General features: G+C 39.5%; 1 protein-coding gene across 7 annotated transcripts in view; it reads right to left on the bottom strand.

The window, feature by feature from the left end:
* Positions 1-22153, bottom strand: part of Cep128 (centrosomal protein 128) — a 466611-nt gene that overhangs the window by 88409 nt on the left and 356049 nt on the right. For all 7 annotated transcript variants that reach the window (XM_029562537.1, XM_029562536.1, XM_029562539.1 and 4 more), the window contains one exon: positions 4147-4196. In XM_029562537.1, the coding sequence (XP_029418397.1) occupies positions 4147-4196 (50 nt within the window). The remainder of the gene's footprint in view (positions 1-4146; positions 4197-22153) is intronic.

Raw genomic sequence — 22153 nt, 5'->3', positions numbered from 1 at the left:
ATGGCCTGCAAACCTATATGTAACTAGAACTGTGGTACTGCACCACACATTTATAGTAAAGGACAATTCTTGGTTTTTCAGAAGATCAGCATGTATTGTAACTACAAATGCATATCAAAAGAAGATGAGCCTGGCAGTTATGCTCCAGTGAAGAATTTTGGTCATTATAAGCTACACTGGGACAATTGCTGCTGAATATACGTCTTCTCATTGTGATTCTTTGGAATATGGATAACGGTCTCTTTCTTGCATCCTGCTGCCTCTTCCCTGCCATGTTCCAACTTTCCACCCCTTTTTCCTACCCCGGCCAAAGCATGCACCTGCTGACCTTTGTTTCAATGCATTTAGAGGAGAGTGGAGAACAGATCAGGAGTAAGACAGGAGAGAAAGAGAATTGTGTGTGTGAGAATGGATGATGTTACTTGAGTGTCTCAAAGTGTTTAAGTGAAAAACTAACTCTAGGACAGGGATAGCTGTTGGTTTTCAATGGGGGGGGAGCACCTGGAGGAGATCCAGGAATACACGTTTGGTGATAAGGGAAGGGCGGTATTCATTTGTTCAGTCTACAGAACCTTGCCAAATATCTACTATGGTAAGGCCTTATGCTAAGTAAGAGATATTTGGAAAATGAAAGATATGAAGAGTTATTTCATAGGCATTATGGGAAATTGATAGGGTGGAAAACCTTAATTTTGAAACTAGAACTAAAAGGATCCATAGACATAATAAATATTTATTCTGTTCTATTTTTCCCTTGAAATATAAATGTATATGAAAAATATCCACATGGTATATAGGCGCTTCACAATACTTTTTCTTTTGAAGTCATTTACTTTAAGTCTTGAACGACTGTGTAAGGTTTGTCCCTTTCTCACATTTAAATATTGGTGTTCATGTGATTTGGCCTAGGCTTTCATTTTCTCTCACTCTCTGTACATCTTAGTTCTTGTTATTCTTGGGACTGTTAGCATCAATCCTATGCAGCAGGCACCAGATCCAGTGACAGCCAATTGTGTATGTCCACTTCAAGCCCCTTCTGAGCTCCAGACTCATGATCTCCACACACAAGCATACCCCACACCTGCCATCACTGCCCCTGGGCACTTGAAAAGCCAAGTAACTAAAACAATCCACTTTGTCTCTCATTAATGAGTACAACCATCCATGAAGTGGCCTAGGTAAGCAGACCAAGGGCATTCTTAATACCCGCTCACTCCCCAATGGCTAACACAGATTTTTGCTTTTGTTATATACTAACATATATCATACAGTCACCAGGTACCTCACGCTGGCTGCTGTCACCTCATCCTGAAGGGCATCATCTCTTGGCAAGATTCCCACAAATACTCACTAAATTTGTCCCTGACTAATGTTCTCATTACACATTGACAAACTATCATATGTTTCTTTAATACTATTTTTCATTATAAACACTCATTTATTGGTCTTTCCATGAATTTTGGTACTAAGGGCAAGAAGATACCTAGTAGCTAACAGTGCTGTACACAATACTACTGTACAATCAATATTTGTTCAATGAGTAGAGTATCAGTTATTTATAGATACTGGAAGATTTAAGGACATGTAAGTCATCCTAGCCCTTAGGAGAATATTAAATACAGATTATCTGTTATGCATAATTATAAGATGATAATGAGCAAATAAAATTCATTCCAATTTGGATACATAAGGATTTGCTAATATTGTAAGTTGTTATTAAATATTTCATTCTTCCTTCTTGGATAATCTAATCCAGTCTAAACACTTCTGAGAGACAATCATATGATTTCATAGCATAGATGAAAAAATAGGCATAACAAAGTTAGTTACCCAAGTTACCCAAGGTTACGCAGTGACTCAGAAGCAGAGCCAGGATTTAAAACTCAAAGTTCTTGACTTCCAAACTTTAGTGTCACCGTTATTTTAGAAAGTGTTTTCTCCCCCCCATCGCTCTCTCTCTTCTTTCTTTCTTTCTTTCTTTCTTTCTTTCTTTCTTTCTTTCTTTCTTTCTTTCTTCCTTCCTTCCTTCCTTCCTTCCTTCCTTCCTTCCTTCCTTCCTTTCTTTCTTCCTTCCTTCCTTTCTTTCTTTCGGTCTTTCTGAGACAGGGTCTCCCTGTCTCACTATGTAGATCAGTCTGGCATCAATCTCACAGAGATTCCTCTGCCTCCCAAGTGCTGGGACTAAAAATGTGTGCCACAATGACCAGCTGGAAAGTACTTCTTAACAAAGTCCTATTGTGTTAAGAATTTAACTGACAGGGGCTGAAGAGATGGCTCAGTAGTTAAGAATACTAGCTGTTCATCTATAGGATTAGAGTTCAGTTCCCAGGACCCACATGGTGACAAACAACGGTCCAAAAATCCAGTTCTAGGGGATCCAGCATCATCTTCTGACCTATGTGGGCATTGCATGATATAGGTGTAACTACATACAAGCAGGCAAAACACTCATATTCATAAAACAAACAAACAAATAATTCAACTGAAATACTTCAATGGTCTTTTCTAAGCTCTCATCTATGGTATTTGCATTTGAATATAGTAGCTCATGGATATATCTATTTTCTATGGAGTTTTCTGTATTCTTTAATGGTAAGGTCTTTCTGTGAACTACCTCTGAACTCTTATCACTTTAAGAAGTGTCAGCTTCCTCTATTCTTAATAAACGGACATATCAGACATTGATCACCACTAAAAGTGGTGCCAATGTTTAACTTTTCCATTAGAAGACATCGTACTATACATTAGACATCTACAAATGCCAACAGCTAGTTGCCTGGTTCATTTTTTTGCACTGGGTGGACATTTTGGTAAAAGTAGTGCTGATAATCAATAAACATTTGAGAAGCCATATAGGCTATTACATCTAATGAGATTAGTGGTTCCAAGAGTCATATCATAAGAGGAATAAACTATCTGCACTACTATTTTCAAAAGCTAGATATGTATTCAATAATATATTTACACATGATGTTCCAGGACCAGTGGTAATCATAACCCAATGCTTTCAATAGTAAGAACTGCTGATATTAATTTCACAGAGATTAGCAGGACGTGTATATACTTGAAAGTTTTTTCTGCCTTACACATAAACAACTAGTGCTCCCTTTTTATATTTGAATATGGTGAAAAAGCTAAAAGAATTGAATCTGTATAAGACTGTCGCTAACATACATCAAACTACATACCTAGGATTATACTTCCTTAGCATTTTCAGATAAATTCTATAATTTTTTCTTAATGAATATACCATCAAATAGAAGAAAATCCAATGAGAAACAAATTCCCTGGCTTATGGTGAACAGTTTGAACCACTTCTCACTCACCAGAGACATCATCTTTACCCCCTAGAGCACTCAAGTTAGCTCATTATTTCATCCTTCAAGTCTTACCTTACTGTAAGGCCCACAAAGATCTCTAAATGCCCAAAGTATTTACTGTTCTTAATCTCCAACAAGACATTAGGTGAATTGGTTCTGTCATGTGAGCAGAACTGATTATGTTTGTCCTAATAAAGACAGACAGTTGAGTTACCCATTCGTAAGTTAGCTCTGGGTAAATAGAAGAGGTGACTTCTGTCAGATGCCAACTGAACATCAATTGCTTATACCATGGAAATGTCAATTAGAATTCTAACAGAATATTTCAAACATAATTTTCTAGTCCAAGAAATATGCACAAACCTGTGATAAACTGAGACTATACAAAGTAAATCCTAAATTCCATGGATGTGTTAACATTCCTAGTTAGTCACTGGCAGATGGTACCCAAGAAGTAACAACATGTTTAGCTTTCACATGAAAATGCCCATTCTATAAATTTATCCTACTCATCAGCCTTGCTTTATTGGGAGGATGTTGTCTTCATTTCTAAATGCTGAGGTTCTCATTATACTACACCAAGGCAAACAAATTCTTTCAAGAGTAGCCTAGGGGCTAAGCTTGCCTCCTGCTTTGGATGATAAATGCTGTCTCAGACAGCTAAGGAGAGCAAATTCAAACTTCAGTGTTAACATTTTCACATGGTACTTGTCACCTCATGTGCTGCAGCAGTCTGGATATGGTAAGAAGAAAAGATATCCAATCAGAAAAACAAATATTTTTATCACAATGATACTTGCTTGCCCTATATGAGAACTGACTTTACCTGTAGAGTTTCCATTTCTTCATCTTTTCTTTGGGTCTCTTCTAGTAGACCTACAATAAGAAAGTAAATGCTTATGAAAATGCAATGGAAAAATGGGTTGCTCCTTAAACGCAATTCACTCAGTAGCTTATATAAACTGCTACGTGGAAAGAGAACTTGAGATTGAGGTATGAGAAAGAGATTGAAGTGTGAGTGTAAGAGAAACGCATTTGGCTCCTACCTGAGCTATGCTAGGACCCTCACCCCATCAGGTCTAAGCCAGATGAGAAACCCTCAGCTTCGTAGGAGATGAACGGAGTCAAATCAACTACAAATCCAAAAATACACCAAGATTTGAGGCATTTGGACCAATGATTGTATAATCCACAAGTAACACCAAATTCCTTTTAACATAAAGGAAAGCTGCCTTTAAAGAAAAAAGTTAGAAGCAAACCATTTGCTCTTATAAGTTCCCAAGCCAAGTTCCACCCCCAGAGTCAATTTTTATAACCAAATTAAGGCACTCCACAATAACGAGTATATTAATAGAAGTAAAGCACTGCCTTAACTGTAAAGTCATATTGTTAATAATTGTCTTTTTTCTTTCTGAGTGAGTGGGATGTATTACAGCTATAGCTGACCAAGGGTTTGGCACAGTCTCAGAGAACTGAGTGGCTAGAAGGGAAAACAGCACACTGAAGAGAGATGTATCTTAATGTATGCAAACAGCTGTAATGTCTCCGTGACCTACATTAATTTATGTACTTGCTATAAAAGAAAATAGATTTGGCAAGCAGAATTTTCTGCCTCCAGCGATACTACCTTCTGCAATGATCTTATTAGATCTCATAAACCTAAAGAAGGCTGGGCTGAGTCAGAACTTGGATGAAAATTGGCAAGAATTACCTACAGCAGTGCACACTAGAAATAGCATATGCATTACTTGTGATTGATTTAGCTTACTAAGAGGCTATGCTACGTAAAAGCAAACTATAACTTACAGCAATCCAATATACATACCAGAGAGGCAAATGTCTTCAGCAAGTGCTAAACTAGATGCAGTAGGAGGAATCAAAATAACGGGAGCAAGTCATGTTGGTATATGTGCTGTCTGGGCAGGTATTGCCCTAAAGTGTAGATCTGGCTGATGATAATTAATGGCCTTTGAGACTATGCACTCAGAGGGCTACACAGATGGAACGTGATCCCAAGAAGACACAGGTGCTGCACTTGAGAATAACAGGCAGTTTCTGCATCTTTTAAAGGAACAGACTTAGAGGCCCATAATCAAATCAACAACAAAGAAGCACACTGTTGTTTTGTTTTGAACTATTTTATTTATTATTTTATGTGCGGCCTGCCTGTAGGTAGGTGAACCCATGTTACGCAATGCTCATGGACTTTAGAAGAGGACATTGGGTCCCCTGGAACTGGTGTTACGGCCAATTGTCAGTCACCATGTGGGTGCTGGAAATTGAACCTGGGTCCTCTGTCAGAGCAGCCAGTGCTGTTAACCACTGAGTTATCTCTCCAGCCTCTGTTTTGGGGTTTTTATAGGAAGATTTTTTAATCAGCATATCGAGCTCTTCAGCAACAAGGTGCAGAAACAAAGTTGGGGTATGCTAGCTTGGCCAGTGTCCTCAGCTACTCCATTTCCTTCCACTTTCCCCACTTGCACTAGGACCTACTTCCTGCATCTGGACTGACCCTTTGACTTGATTTCAAAGAAACACTGTCCTGTCCTGCACTGAAGATTCAAGAGCTCTTGAACATTTGCACTTCTTCCCATGAAACTGTCTTTATCATATGAATGAGCCCAGGCAAACGGCTAATGACAATGGCCCAGGACTCTTCGGACTCCTGACACCCTGAAGGTTGCCCCATTAGGCAGCCAGCAAAGGCCCAGAGGCAGAGTTGCCCAGCTGATTTGAAGCTGGCTACAGATGATTCAGACTGTAGTTCAATGGAGAGCAGACACTGACCAGCTAAACCTAGCGCCACTCCAACTCAGAGAATCAGGAACTTAAGAAAAAAGAATTGTGGATTGCTTGGTACTGAGAACTTGCTAGCTGACAGCAACCAGTTGCTAATGGAGAAATAAGAATTTAAAATTTATTAAAGGATGTAGGAGTACTTAACAGGTACCTGGGAAAAGAGGATCTAGACTCAAAAGACAACATCTAGAGCACGCCTGGATGTACAGAGATGCAGGTACCACTAAGTTCGCTTTACACAGAGGACCTGAGTCTAACATTTGTGTCACACCACTTGAAATGAAATTCTGGGATAGCAGGATTAGACATCTTGCCTACTACTTCCTAGGGCACAGTATAGATTAGTTTCCTTGATAACCCAAAAAGATCGGGGCTAAAAACAGGAGTTTCCATATGAAAATTGGGGTTTTCAAAATTGGAGGCAGAAAGGCTGAACACCAGACAGCAGTGCCCACCCCACCTCATTCCACAAAAGACACATGCCATGTTCAACTGGTTCAGGAAATTGTGTCTTTAGCCCAATGGTCATCAGCATTTGTGAGACATATATGGTCAGTCCTCTGTTCCTATGAGCATGTGGTCATTTTGCTTTTCTACTTCTTGGCAAAAAGAAGTTCTCAGAAGTGGATTCCTCTCAAGGAACTACAGTGTTTGATGCTGTATTGGATCTAGAGAACGTGCAGTAGAGTCCATCAGCTAGAAAAGAAAACCAATCATCAGTCGAGCCGGTAAACACCAAACTTCTCATGTACAACTTAGTGGACAGCAAATATTGGACTGCTTACGAAGCCAAATATAACTTACTTATCTAATAAAATACAGACAGAAAGGAGGTATTGGATAGGTGTATTCTCCGAAAGAACCAGTAACAGCTGAATGCCTGAACCCTAAGAGACTCTGTAGACAGAGGGAGAGACAGTTACCCCTCCCTCCCAATTGGTCAGCTTCAATTGCATGAGGGGGCAGGTCTAAGGACAGACATAGAGGAAGCTGAGGGGATGGAGGAAGTCACCAACTTGGCGGGTGCTTGGGTGAGCGTAGATCTTGAAAGCTCAGCCAAGGTCTTTGTAAGTGAACCCCTCTTGGATAGCATAAGCTTTGTTGGCAAGCCCAAATGAATATCTTTATTCCCAAAACTATAGCTGAGAGGGACATTGTGTCAGTTTTATTGGTTGGTTGTAAAGACAGCATGGGGTCTGGGAGCCATGAGGTCCTGAGAGTGAGAGAGAACCCATGCACAGGCCCTGGGACCGCCCCCCAGGAGAAAATTTGTCTTACAGAAGTTTAGTTTACCTTTCTTTCCCTTTGAAGACCTCCTGGTCTGTTCTGTTAAGGGGCTAAATTAGCCTGTCCTGCCACAAAAGTAGATAATGATCCAGGCTGGTAAAAAAGAGCACCTAGTGTTTCCAAGGCTGCATTTCCCACTGTGCTGAAGGAATTTGTTAATGACAAGGCCACCAAGAAGAAAGCAGAGCTCAAAACACAGAAAGGACTGATGGACCATCTTTGAGCAAAGCCTACAGAATTGCAATGCCAATCTATTTTGTTGCTGGTTTTTTTTTTTATTTTGTTCAAATTTGTTTTAATATTTATTTTTTAGTCTCTAGGGATATGGTTGTATTAAACCCTGTATCTACTCAGAAACCTGGAACACTTAAGAGTTGGGAAGAATGTTCTATCCCACACTGACATAATGATTTCTATAATAAACACATGAAGACATGAGACACAAAGAAAGCAAATGGGCTGCTTGATATAACCTAGCTAAAGCCAAATCTAGAAATTTGCTCTCTTATATCATAGTCTATCTAACATAGCATGCACTCACTTGACCCACTTAGTTCTTAATTTATCTTTCTGCTACATACTTTAAAAAGCACAACATGTTTGCAGTCCTCTGACTTGCTTTAGGAATCTTCTGATATCAAAATCTGGGGCCTCCACATCTCTCTAAAAAAGTACCTCCCAATCTTTGATAATTAACTTTAAAATTCCCAAATTGCAATCTCTATCTATAGCAACTGTTCACTGTTAGGTGCCATGGTAGTTTTAATGAGAAATAGCCCCAATAGGCTCAAGTATTTGAACACATTGTTCCCCAGTTGGTGGTGCTAGTGCTGTTTGGGGAGGTCATAGACTCTTTAGGAGTACTGTTGCTGAAGGAAGCTTGTCACTGGGGTGGGCTGTGAGAGCCCACTTCCTACTTCCCCACTTCCTACTTCCAGTTCTCTCTCTCTCTCTTTTTCTCCCTCCCTCCTTCCCTGCCTCCCTCCCTCCCCCTCCCCCGACACCTGTGCTTTATGTTTGTTGTTAAAGATGTCATCTATCAGCCTTTAGCTCTTGCTGCCATGCCTTCTGTTTGCTGTCATGCCTCTCTGCCATGATTCCTAGTCCTCTGGAACCAGGAGCCAAAATAAACTCTTCCTTTAATAAGTTGCCTTGGTCATGGTATTTTATAACACCAACAGAAAAGTAACTAATAGAGGCACATTGTTCAAATACCTGTGCTTGGAATGAAGAATGGGATTGTGAACCGGTGCTGGTGAACGCAACTGAGCATGGCTGGGAAGCAATGCTCTCCTGTAAACAGAAGTAAGCCAAGGGAACAAAGTGAGACCTGCAGAGAGGTAAAAAAACACAATGTGCCACAACTAAGTGTGGCTACTGGCTCTCATCATAATGAGCAATCTTGCTTCTTGTTTTAATAAACCTCAGAACAAATGATCAAGATGGAACAAGCTGAAGGACTGCTCTCTTGTTCACCGCTGCCTGTTCACATTCCCGCTGCCTGTTCACATTCTCCTTACAAACAGCTGCTACCTGTTTCACTAAATCTTTCATTAACTATTGTCATAGAAGCATGTTGATGGCAGTTGAACTGCTGAAGCGAACTCATGAAATGTAGTCATTGGAGAAGGAAAATTTTCATACAGAAAAGCAGGAATCACAGACAGGAACTGAAGAACCTAGGTTTGTGTATTCCACTTTGTGTTCTGGTGACACAGTTAACGCACTGGACCATGACAACAGCTGTGTTAATATGCTTTTGTGCTGCTTCCTTTGCAGCTTTTGTAACCAATGGCCTGGGGATTCAAGGAGGTTCTGCACTGGCTTACATTATTTCTGGCAGCCATTAAAGCAGGTACCTTACTTGTCTTTAATAGATGAACTGTGTCAAGGTATGTGTGACCAATACACCAAAGTACTAACATGATTCTTCTTAAAAATGTTGAAAATCAAGTTCAGAAATAACTATGTTTTCCTTTAACCTTTGACTATAAACTATCTCATTCACATTCTAAGTAAGGCCAGCTGATAATGGACAGGAAGCTACAGAAACACGCTTTTGGCAGCATTTATGACAATGCCCTGGGTGGAGGAACACTGGCAGCAGACAATGTTGAAATGATGATTGAGGTTTAGACAGAAGCAGTTAGCTTTTGGCTTCGGTATCTTAGTAATTCAGTGGTCCCTGCCCAATGATCATCTGTGTGTCCTGACCTTTACTAAAATAAGCAGATAACATAAATTCTCAAAAGTTCAAAATTCAAAATATAATTTTTATAGCCCTCTCTGTGGATAGCAGTCATGGTATAATGAAATCAAATCAAACAGCACAGCACAGCACAACACACAATAGGCCATAACTGATGGACTTAGCCTCCCGCTGTTGAACTCCCGATACTCTAAACATTAGCCGAACACGCAACATAATGGTCTCTGTTCTTTTATTTCTTTGTTCTTGACTACCCAGGTACTGGCATCATTGGCATTTAGGAGAGAAGAAAATAAAGAAATAATATAAGTTTTTGTTTCCTTAAAGAATTAGAATTTCATTTATAAATGACAGACACACCATCTAGCACGTATTGTAAAAAAGTAAATTAAAAGGCAGAAAGGAAGCTGCTTTGGGGGCAGAGAAGAAGCTCTTGGTCACCAATCTACTAAGCTTTTCTCCTGTTCTGAGGCTCTAGAGCCCAGTGGTGTAGTGTCAAAACTATTAAGTTTCAAATGACAGTAATTTAAAAAAGAAAAAAAGAAACTGATCTCAGCTAATCTCCTCACATCTTCTGGATGAGGACTGAGTTCTAAGAGTTAGTGCCTCTGCTGTTCCTGCACAGTGGGCCCAGGGCTTCTTCCAGTATGGTTTTTTCAAGAAATAAAGACTGTCTTCCTTTATATTTCAAGACTAGTATTGAAATGATCTAGTGCTCCCAGTTCTACGACATATGCTTGTATATTTTCTAATTCCTCCCCAAACTGAAAGAAAACTTCACTAAAACTCTATGTAATCAAAACAATCTGTGAGAAAGCCATTGTTCCTGTTGTCCACATTCAAGTCCCTCCCCTCAGAAATGACATCACGAGAGGTGACTGATGGAAAGCAAATACTGAAAGATATGAGCAAGCAGTCACAGCAGTGCTTTCAACATACGACACACAGAATAGCTCTCAAAAAAGCAACGAGGAAGAGTGCTTTTCATTGAAAGATCACTGAATAGTTTTCTGGCTCAAAGGCCAGAAACTACATCATTATACTAGTAAAGGAAATAAGGTAAATGAAATCAAACATGTTTGGCTTTAAATAAATACAGTCGGCTTTCTGTCTCATGGGTTCCAACCAATCATGGCTTGAAAATAATCGTTAAAAACTACATGTGCAATGGATATTTACTGGCCTTTCCTCCCCTTGTCATGTGTCCTAAAAATAATGGAACAACTACTTGTGTGCCATTCATATTATGTTAGCTATTATAAGTAATCTCCGGATGATTTAACGTGCTTGAGATGGTTACATGCAAATATGCCATTTATTAGCTAGAGGGATTTGATTGCAAAATTCATGGTATTTATCATATTGTTACTAGACACCAAGGAACACATGTATATGAAAAACATTTAAAATAGTAGCAGGTACATAATAAAAATTCCCCATATTACTTAAAAAACCTCATTCTTAAGCATCCCTTCTAAAATCAGGAAAATGTGAAAAAAAAATCAGCTGTAATTTACAATAATAAGCAAAAGAGGCCTCATAGCATGCTGTCTTCAGAGTCTACCTAGGATGCAAAGTCACATTATTAAAACTCTGTCATACCTACTGCCACCCACTGGTATGTCACTGGATTTGCCACAATGAGCTAAATGTTTCCTCATGAGGTCTGACCACAGAAAACACAGGCTAAATGAAGAGCAAACATCAAAACCTATGGCTACCCCTTGTGGTTTGTGTTAGACAGTGAAACAGCATACTACTCACAGATGGAGCTGAACTGGTCCAATATAGTGAAAGGTTTACAGTTCACTGTTCATGTTGATTATGCAGTAAGATATGCAAATAACAAATGTTTTTATTTGAAAATAATTCATTTCTGGTGAAACAGTCAAAAAACTTCAACAGTACAGGAAAAAGCATGATAATCTACCCCATTCCACCACGTTCCTAACTCTGGTATGGCGGAATACCAAGTGAAGAAATGTTCTGACAGCCAACAATGAAGTTTTTCTTTTTTCCTTTTTTTTTTTTTTTCATTTCTATAAACAAGAGCCCTGAGAGCAAGGGTATGTTCTTTGCAAAACAAATCTGTGTCCTAAACAGGCCAATGGACTGTACCTGGGTTTGTTTAATGTAAACACTACTTCAAGACCAAGTTTTATAATCCCACATGATGGCATAAAATTCATGTTTCTTCCTACAGATACCTCTCAACTGTGTTCACTTAACAGTGTTCAGCTGGCTTTTATCTAAATTCTTCAGTTGAACGGCATTTTTTTCCTAAAACGTGTTCTGATTCTAGACTCAAACAGTGGCTGGGTAGGTGCTTTGAGTCTACAGAATTCCTGTTTTTTGACTTGTTCTTTGATCATGCCTTGTTAACAAAACCTACAAGATGTTTTTCCTGGATTCTTTACCTATTAAAACCTTCCATATTACTAGGTCTACTCTAGATCAAAAACAAATTTGAGTCTTAGAGAATTTCCAGATTTCTGCAAATGTTAAGATCTTACAGAAAACAGACCTTGGAAGGGGAATGTTGGAATGGGGTACAATGTGCTTGTTATAAAGCACAGCTTGATGTCAAATACTAGCAGTGTCTCCATTGGTAGTTCCTACAGAGCATGTTCACATTAGCTTTAAAATGCAGGAAGAGGGGCACAAGCCAAGGATGGAATGCAGCCTTGGGAACGTAGATAAGGCAGGAAAACAGATTCTCCCTAGGACCCTATAGGAAGGACCCCAGCCCTGCTAACGTCCTGACTTAGACTGTTTGACATAGGCCTCCACATCCATATAACAGTGCTGATTTAATTATTTAGGTTTGTGCTAAGTATTACAGCACCAGTAGGAAACGACTACACTTTACAAGTTTCAGTAAGTGATACACTCCTCTAAAAGCAACCTAAGGGCTGGCATATACTACCCACAATTTCAGGAGTAATCAAAATGATACATGGGATGCCACAAGAGATGCCACAATTCAGTGAAGACCTTGCAAACACACCGTGACTAAGTGAAAACAGAAAATGGGGCCCTTCATGAACATTTTTATTTATTTTTATTTTGTGTGCATGAGTGTATTGTCTACATGTATGTAAGTGTCCCCATGTCATGCAGTGTCTACAGAGGCTAGACGAGGGCATAGGATCCCCCTGGAACTGGAGTTCCGGACAGTTATTAGCTGCCATGTGGGTTCTGGGTTATGAACCTGGGTCTCCTGAAGAGCAGGCAGTGCTCTTATTGCTGAGCCATGTCTCCAGCCCCCTATTTTTTTTAAGGTAACACATCATAATCTGTGATTCCAAATTATTAGTTCTCTGAGAGTCAAAGCTTCAGGTTCTCAAAAAGTTCTTAACATGTTTCTTAAAATGATCCCTATTGCTAACAGCCAGACTAGGGTATAATTATACAGACAAAACTATAATTTAGATATCTCTATGAAAGATATGTGCTGGTATTAGATACAGATTGGTATGAAATGCTCAGAGCAGAAACACTGATTCTCACTGATATTCTCTAGTACCCATCCACGCCTGGCTCACAATGTACATATGTATTTTTTAAATAATAAAGATCTAATAATAAGAATCTAAGTAATAATTGTATCTCAGACGCTTTGTAATATTATCTAAACTAATATAGATACAAGTAACTTAACATTCCACTTGAAATAATTTTTATGGATTAAGTTTACAAATTCACAGTTTAAACATTTTATAATTCCCTCCACACATTGGTAAACAGCGACAATGCAGAAATTTGAACCGTATATGAAGAGCAGCAGCTAAAGGAAGACACCTGGTGAGTAACAGCACATAGGACCTGAGCATGGCCAGGTGCAGCAGTTCCTGGGACACCAGGACAGTAGCATAGACAAGAGTCCTCAGGTGCTCACCTTCAGATGGCAATCATGTGATAACACTTAAAAATTTCCACTTTTTTTTTCTTTTTTTGGTCTTTTTGAGACAGGGTCTCCCTGTAGCCCTAGCTGGCCTGGAACTCACTATGTAGACAAGGCTGGCCTTGAACTCACAGATCCACCTGCTTCTGCCTCCTAAGTGCTGGGATTAAAGGCGTACACAACTCCACATTTTAACAAGACACATAAACCTCAAGTTGAAGAAACTGAGTGACCATCAAATAGAATAAACTTAAAGAACTTCACACTAAGACACTTGACAGTCAAGGTTCTGGAAATCAAAACCAAATCATGTTGAAAGGAGGAAAAGAGAAACACTTAATTGTTAGGGTCGGGGGGATAATATTGTTTCTCACTAGAAATCACAAAGTCCATAAAGGAATGCCACTTATTTTAATGCAAAAGGAAAACAGCTGACAACCTAGAATCCTTGATCTAGGTAAATATTTTAGGAATGAAAGGGAAGTCAAAGCTTGTTGTCAAAGAAAGATGTTGTTGATGGGTGGCCAGGAGACCAAGGGAAGCTCTCTAAGCAGAAAGGAAATGATATTATAAAGGAACTTGAGATGATGGCAAAGAAAAAAGAAGCAAAAATGTGGGTTAAGGCACTGTGGAAAGGGTGAGGCAGTGAAGTGTTTGCTGTGCAAGCTTGAGGGCCCAAGTTTGATCACCCAGAACCGACATCAAAAAGTTCAGTAGGGTGGCACACACTTGTAATCTCAGCACTGGCAGGCAAATACCTGGGCTCACCAATAGGACAACACAGCCTACTCTGTAAGTTACAAGCCGATTGAGAGACCCAGTCTCAAAAAATAAGGAAAAGAGCAATTAAGGAAAGCTAGCAATGTCAACCTTTGGTCTTCACACACACATACACAACTGAGCATATCCCAGCCCCTTGAACACACAAAATCAGAAACAGGAGGAAATTTAGAAGAATGAAAATAAAAATTCACAATGTCAAAATTAATGAATACAGTGTGTTTATTAAGGAGTATGTGATGGTTAGTGATATTTGTTAACTTGACAGGATATACAATCATCTAGGAGACAGGCCTCTGGGCATAGTTGTGATGGATCATTTAGGTTAGGTTGGCCTCTGGGCATGCCTGTGGGGAATTATCTTGATCAGGTTAATTCAGGTGGGAAAATTCACCCTAAAAGTGGGTAGCACAATTCCCTGAGCTTGGGTCCTGGACTTCATAAAAAAAAGAAGCAAACTGAGCATGAGCATTGGGATTTCATTGCCTCTTACCTGCAGATGCCCATTAAGGGGCAGGGCTATGGGGATATAAGCCAGGAAAACCATGAGGCCACTCTCTCGCCATTTTGTGTGGCTGTCGGGAAGTCACCGGACTTATGTTTGGGTGTGGACTTTGGAGCACAGAAGTAAATGGTCGTTGCCATTCTTGGAATAAAGCATGGTAAAAGGCTAGACGGATGCCCGGCCCATCTCGGGGGTTCCTTGGTGGGGTGAGATGAGGCACTCAGATGGTGAGAAGGGGACCTTGAGCACACTGGGAAAAAGGGGTGGAACCATGCCATATGGAGCATGGGTGAATGGTGAGTGAGAGAGACTGGGGTGGAAGCCGGATGGCACATGCATTTCAAATATGGAAAAGGAAAAGCCTATAAAAATCCCTGTTTTTGTAAGTCACCCCCTTTCAAATGTCATATAAACTATGCAAAACCCAAATAGAATGTCTTATGTTGGTTTGTCAATCCGAGTCAGAACCGGGAGATCCTGAGTGGGGGTAGGTCTCCAAGCAGGAAAATTTTGGTGAAACAATATCCTAGTCACCACTCATCAAAGAAGTTTCTTTTGCACTAGACTGAGACTATTCCCAAGACTATTCACAACTGGTCACATACAGACATTGCCTATGAATTGCTCTGGCCTAAGTGACTCATCTACAATGCAACTTCTACAACTAAGGCTCACAGAACATAGACCAGGGGTTAAAGAGGTTACTAATGAATCTCTCAGTTCTGATTAATGAAGCTCCCTCATGGAACAGAGGGCCAGGAACACAAAAGGTCACAAATGGCCAAAGCATAAAGATTAAGAGTCTGTAGAATGCTGGTCCTTGGACAGGACTCCTGTATTAAATTTCACCCACCCAGGGCTCAGGGACCATTGCAGAAGAGGGAGCAGAAAGACTCTAAGAGCCAGAGAGGAAGTGTGCGACCATAGGAAACAGTCCTACAAGCTCCTGGAACCCTGCTAATATGAATCTACAGCAATGGTATCAGCATGCAAAAGACCCATGCAAACTTAAACAGACAAAAACTCAGCATAGAACTGGGGAAGTGAACAGCAGACCCCAATCTCAGCTGAAGATATATCGGCAACTAATTATTGTTGGCTAAGGAAGAGCTGATCTTCCTAAAACAAGGGACTCTAGATAAGCTGACTAGATCTCAGTGGATGAACTTTCAATGAGGATTGTCTGGGGACACTAACTTGACACAATAGGCCTTAGCACAAATGACAGAGTGTATAAATTCCAGTGTGTATGGGGAACTACGGGAGGGTGCCAGAGAGGATGCGGGCATAAAGATGATTAAGATTGATTGAGATGTTCTATATGAAATATACAAAAATTCAATAAAAACATTATTTTTTTTATTAGAAGAAACATTTCATTACAACAGCATTAACCTATTCAATAACATTTTTCTGAGCTAGGGTACATCTCTTTCAAAATTGGCTGTATATTTTTAGGTTTACAGATGAATTATTACGCTTGTACAGTCTTTTACTCATTATAAACTCTATAAGACATAAAATTAAATGAGTTTTTAACGTTTAAAAAAGATCTCCACTTCGTTGTTAAAACACACAGTTTCATACAGAAAAAATTCATTTTAAGGCAATTGACATTGAGACGTTTTCACATGCATTTCTAATCTCTATATATATGACTATTACTGGTCACAGTCGCTTACTTTTTTTAAAAACAGAAAGCAAAAACATTCAGGGAGCTACCATTCCTAGAATGAATGAAACACAGAACTCGAGTTTTGGTGTCAAAGTGACTTGGATACACAATCCTCTTTCTTCTACTTTTAAATAGTGATCAGGAAACCCTACAGGATAAATATATAAAAACCTGCTCAGAAGGACAGAAGGATGTAATCAGTAGGATGAGGACCACCTGATCTCTGAGACTGTATTCTGTCCTGAAAGTGTTCTACGGCATGCTGCTCTTCCTTCCTTATTTCATATAGCTACTTCATTAAGTCTTTGCTGCAGAGTTGAGTGTGTGGAGAACGAAACAGAAACAGTGGAATGTTGTGAAACAAAGCAGTATAATTAAATGCCTAAAGGGTGATAAGAGTAAAAACAAAATGTTGTTTGCTAAGAATTTTCAGGACTAGGGAGACGGCACAGTGGGTAAAGTGCTAGCTTTGCAAGCATGCAGAGCTGAGTTTGGACCCTCAGCACCCATGTGAAAGGCTGGCCATGGCATCATGTGCCTGTAACCCCAGGGCTGGGGGGTGAATGAACACAGAGAAGAAAGGAAACTCCTGGAGCTTGCTGGCCAGTCAGGTGAAATGGCAAGCTCCACATTCAGTAGTGAAACTGTCTCAAAAAGTAGGGGCTGGCCAGGGCTGGAGAGAAAGCTCAGCAGTTAAGAAGACTTGCTGCTCCTGCAGAGGACCCGGGTTTGATTCCCAGCACCCATATGGCGGCTAACAATTGTCTGTAACTCTAGTTCCAGGGGAATCCAATGCGCTCCTCTGACCTCTGTGAGCACAGCACAACACAGGTGCACTTACATACACGCAGGCAATACATTAATACACAGTTTAAAAAAGTAAGTTAGAGAGAGATAAAGGCGATTGATATTGACCTTTGGCTTACACACATGCACACACAAGAATTTTCAGAACAGCAGTGTCCTTCAAGTCTTACACATTCCTTCCATTTCTAAATTGTACATTCATCCTACTTCTAAACAATCTGCAAAAATTCTTACCTCAATTATGTATCCTGCATCTCCTTTCCCAACTCCAGTCTCATGGTACTCCAATCCCTCACCCACACTTTTCACAATTATGAATCTACAACAGAATTTTATGTTGCTCTTTTTTTCTAAGACATGGTGTGGCTGAGAACTATTAATTAGGTTGGATTAGAAGAATGTATACACTCAAGTATTGAAGGATGTATTAGTTACCTTTCTTCAATGCTGTAACAAAACACATGACAGAAACAACCTAAGGAAGGATTTTTTACAGCTCAGGGTTCCAGGGCATTTCACTCCATCATGGAAGGAGTCACTGGTGGTTGGGAGTGTGTGGCAGAGGTCTGCATGTGATGTAGACTAAGAAATGGAAAACAGGGCCAGAAGCTAGGACAGGCTATAACTCTCAAAAGTCTACCTCCAGTGACCCAGGTCTATCAGCTAGGCACCACTTCCTAAAGGTTTCGTAGCCTCTGCAAGCATCACCACCAACCAGCTTGGGAGCAGGTGCTCAAATACATGAGCCAGCAGGGGAACATTTCACACTCAAACCACAGCATAGGCATACAGCTGAGCACCCAGGAAATGAGCCCAATTATGATATCCTCCACAGACATGGGAGAAGGGCAGAAGAGCGAAATATGGCTAGCACTTTTCATACTGAGATGAAGTCCAGACTCTTTATCACACTGTTTATAAAGGATATGCCTAAAATTTATTTCCAAAAGAAATACCACTTGTCTCACTGCAATATCTCCTTGCATTATCTGCAGTCAGCTCAAAGCAAACATCCTCTGAGGCTTTTAAAGCCACACTGTGACAAAATGCCTGACGAAATCAAATTAGAAAGAGGAAAGGTTCATTTTGGTTTGTGATTTCTGAGATTTCAGTCCATACTCACTAAGACCCACTGTTTTGTGGTTAAGTAGTTCATCTTGGAGGGTAGTATGTGCCAAAGCAAAACTGCACCTCATGGTGGGAGAAAAATGAGAGGGAATCAGAATCTCTCAAAGGGACACAGTGAAGAACCAGCTTCCTTGTGCTTGACACACGTCCTGCAGATTCCACCACCGTCAACACAGTGGCCTTTGGAGGAGCTTTATGATTCAAATGATGCAACTCACAGCACAGCTCCTGCCCAAACCTGACTACAATTCCTGAAACTCTTCTTTGTTGTCAGATTGCACTGTTTCTACTTTTAACTGTGCCATTATTCTAGTATATTTTATTCTAATATATTCCTTGCATTTCACTGGACTCGAACTCTTTGGAATAATATGTTATATTCAGAAGTTTTAGTTCAGAATACTACATATAATTAAAATTTATTTGATTGATAAATGTGCGTGTGTGTGTGTGTGTGTGTGTGTGTGTGTGTGTGTGTGTGTGTGTGGCGGGTGACTGACGTTAACACCAGGGAAGCACTCTATACTGAGCTATACCAGCAATCCCATGAATTTTTTAAGGAAACAAAAAAGGCAAAATTTCTTTCAAATGTCTAGAAAGTTAGGCAGGAGAGACAAAAGAGAGAACATTTGCTTTGTCTCTGCTGTATTCTGGACTTTATGTCTTTACCCTGACACCTGAGAGGTCGACAGCTCACTATCCCAAACATCACAGACTTGCCATTTGTTCTCTAAGATAAAAACATTACTGAAAATCCCAGGTGACATGAAATGACATTTCAAAATAATTCTTTGTTGTTATAAGTACAGCACTTTATTGTACTTTTTACTACTTTCTGTTTTCTTCCCTTTATTCTAACTGAAATGTTTTTAGCTGGCTATTCCAAAAGTAGCTATCTTTGGTACAAAGTAGAAGGATCACATCAGATCTGACTAGGGATAACTCGACAAGTAGGACAATAAAAACAAAACTAGTGGCTGTATAGGTCAACTAGTCAGACTCAAGATCATGGATGACTTTCTACCAAGGCCATCCAAGGTTTCACATGCATTTCTTAGTAGAAAAATGTCAGAATGAAAGTCAGGAGAGGTAGGTTCTCCTTCCTCTGCGGTGACTTAAACTCAGTGGAATTGAGAAAATGGAAACTTTCTTGTCCACAATGTCATAATTATAAAGGAAACAAGGGGATTTTAGTGTTTAGAGTTTTTATGGCCTAGAGTATACATCTTCTGGAGCTAGAACTTGAAGTACTGCATTTTGGTTGTTTGCTATCTAAATGTCATTGTCTTAGTTGAGTTGCTCAGTGTACATGAGGAATAATTATTCAGAATTAATATGGATGGCATCCTCCACCCCAAACTTTCTAAAAGCACATAGCAGATTCCTCAGTAATCTCTGTAATTATTCTCATTGTTACGACTGTGTGTACATAATAAACACTTGTGACAGATCATTCCCATTCACTTCAATATCTCTGTTTTCTCTTCTACCTCAGATAAATACATAATTAAAAACCGTTCCTTTGTGTTCTTCAAATCATCACAATTACAAGGATTCTTCTATAGCTTATCCAGATCCCTCAAATTCCAATAAACAAATTAAAGTACTGTTTCATTGAAGCTAAAAAAAACAGCACAAAATGGATTTTTCCCACAAATGGATTATATAATATGAATATTTTCATTTCTTAGATTGGTTTCTTTCATGTCAATGTCAAGACAATAAAAGACTGAGCAAGTCTTCAAGGACAACTTTCCCCAAACCAGACATCAGAGAGACCAAAAGGCAGTCAAGCACACCAAACCTAGTTCAAGAGGAGGAAGGATTGGGATTTTAGTGGTTTTAGCTCTTTACTATTAATGGGAATTTAAAATGTGTGTCTCATTTCAATAGAAAGGGCCGAAAAACACTAAACTGAAAAACACAAGCAAACAATTTCCAAGGTAAGACGACAGGAGAAGAAGAAACACTTTAAAGGCGTGTTTTCCCTCCCTGGTGTTATGTTCAGATGGCAAATAGTTTTCATGGCTAATCTCGCAGGTCATTGCTTCCTTTAATTACTAGCTATTGTAAACATAAAAAAGCCTCAAGTAATTTTTAATACTGATTATAACTGCCTAATCCATTAACAAATTGTCACATTAACACTGCCACATTCTGCTGCCTATCTTTAAAGGTTACTTGTTTCATTTTCATAGATTTTAATTAACTTTTCCTTCACTACTAGGGTTGATTATTGAACAGCAACAGAGGCATTTTGCCTTTTTAGCTTCTGGCTCTACAGTATTTTGAGAGGAAAAAGAGACTCAGAAAAATGCCAGAAAGTAGAACCCAAATTAGACAGTGGGGACAACTCGCAGTACAAAGAATCCAGCCTCTGTGAACCCCATCGGCGCACTGACTGAGCCATTTTCATGTTGCCACAATACTTTGGGAAGTCTCTTTCAAATTCCCTCTCCATCAGCAGCTTCTCTTATGTGCCTTAGCTGGGATCAGTACACATAATCACAACTGACAGGCCAGAGGGGGCTGGGGCTGCTAATCAGGGAAAGAAGAAAAATGCTCATTGTTTAGATTCCCTAAAGTAGAAAATGTTATCTTTGTTTGGGAAATAGAATGTACCGTTCTTAGGAGCTAATCCCTAAGGTTTAGGCAGCTCTACAAGTTTATAAGAGACAGCAAAGGTTTCACTCTCAAACAATGACCTCTTTTCCCAGCACTTTCCTATATAAATATATGTGAAGGTAAGAAGAGCCTGTTGCCTGCACACCAGGTCATATAATATGTGGGTAATATATGTAACCTCTGCTCACATAACACCTTACTAGAAAAGAGTTGCCCTGATTGAAAATGATAAAAATCCACACCACTCTTCCCTTCTAGCATTCTCCGACACTGTTACCCTACTTGCTACACATGAACATAATATGTTTACATACATATATTTTTATAGTAATACATTCATTAATAACACCAAAAGCTGTATCTAAGGACAAATAAATGCAATTGATTTTCAAAATAAATATACACACTGCAGAGGATAAGTACATTTTAAGAAAAGACTGAAGATACATGATAACGATGACCAGAAGCAAGATAAATAATAAAAACTAGTGAAAGACAAGAATGAGATGCAATGGCAAACACAAAATTAATGGGACAAAGTCAAAATAAAATGGGGACTGACTCTTAAGGAAAAGATCTCTTTCTGTCAAAATCTAAAAGACCATCTCAGTCTCTCAAAGGGAACAATTAAACTTTCCCTTGCACCAAGCTGGACTGTGTACTTTGGATATGTCGTAATGAATACAAAATACTTTAAAAAAAACAAAAAAACAAAACAAAACAAACAAAAACCATTCTATGCAAACCCAAATGTTGTTAATCTTCCAAAGAACAATTCTGCAATTTGACTATCTTGGGCAGTGTTTTCAAACGTGTTCTGGGATTAAGACTACGAGCATCCAGGCTCACAATGGCAGATACAGGCTAGTTTGAGGAGAAGGGAAGCCCAGCTGTTTCTCAACTGCCCTTCAAGAGGCTCTGGAGCCTTGGCTAACCTTTTATAAACAGTTTCGACACTTAATTTTACAGATTTCATAACAGTTTACTTCTCATCTCCTAAAGCAAACCTCATATTCAAGTCCTCTGCTCACATTTCCGCTCATCCTTTCTGATCTCTCTCTCTCTCTCTCTCTCTTTCTCTCTCTCTCTCCCCCCTCCCTCCCTCCCTTCTCTC

Source organism: Nannospalax galili, unplaced genomic scaffold (assembly GCF_000622305.1).
Source record: "Nannospalax galili isolate Female #2095 unplaced genomic scaffold, S.galili_v1.0 scaffold795, whole genome shotgun sequence".
NCBI lineage: Eukaryota > Metazoa > Chordata > Mammalia > Rodentia > Spalacidae > Nannospalax > Nannospalax galili.
The sequence above is the reverse complement of the archived record's forward strand: the minus strand, read 5'-3'. Positions and strand labels throughout refer to the sequence as shown.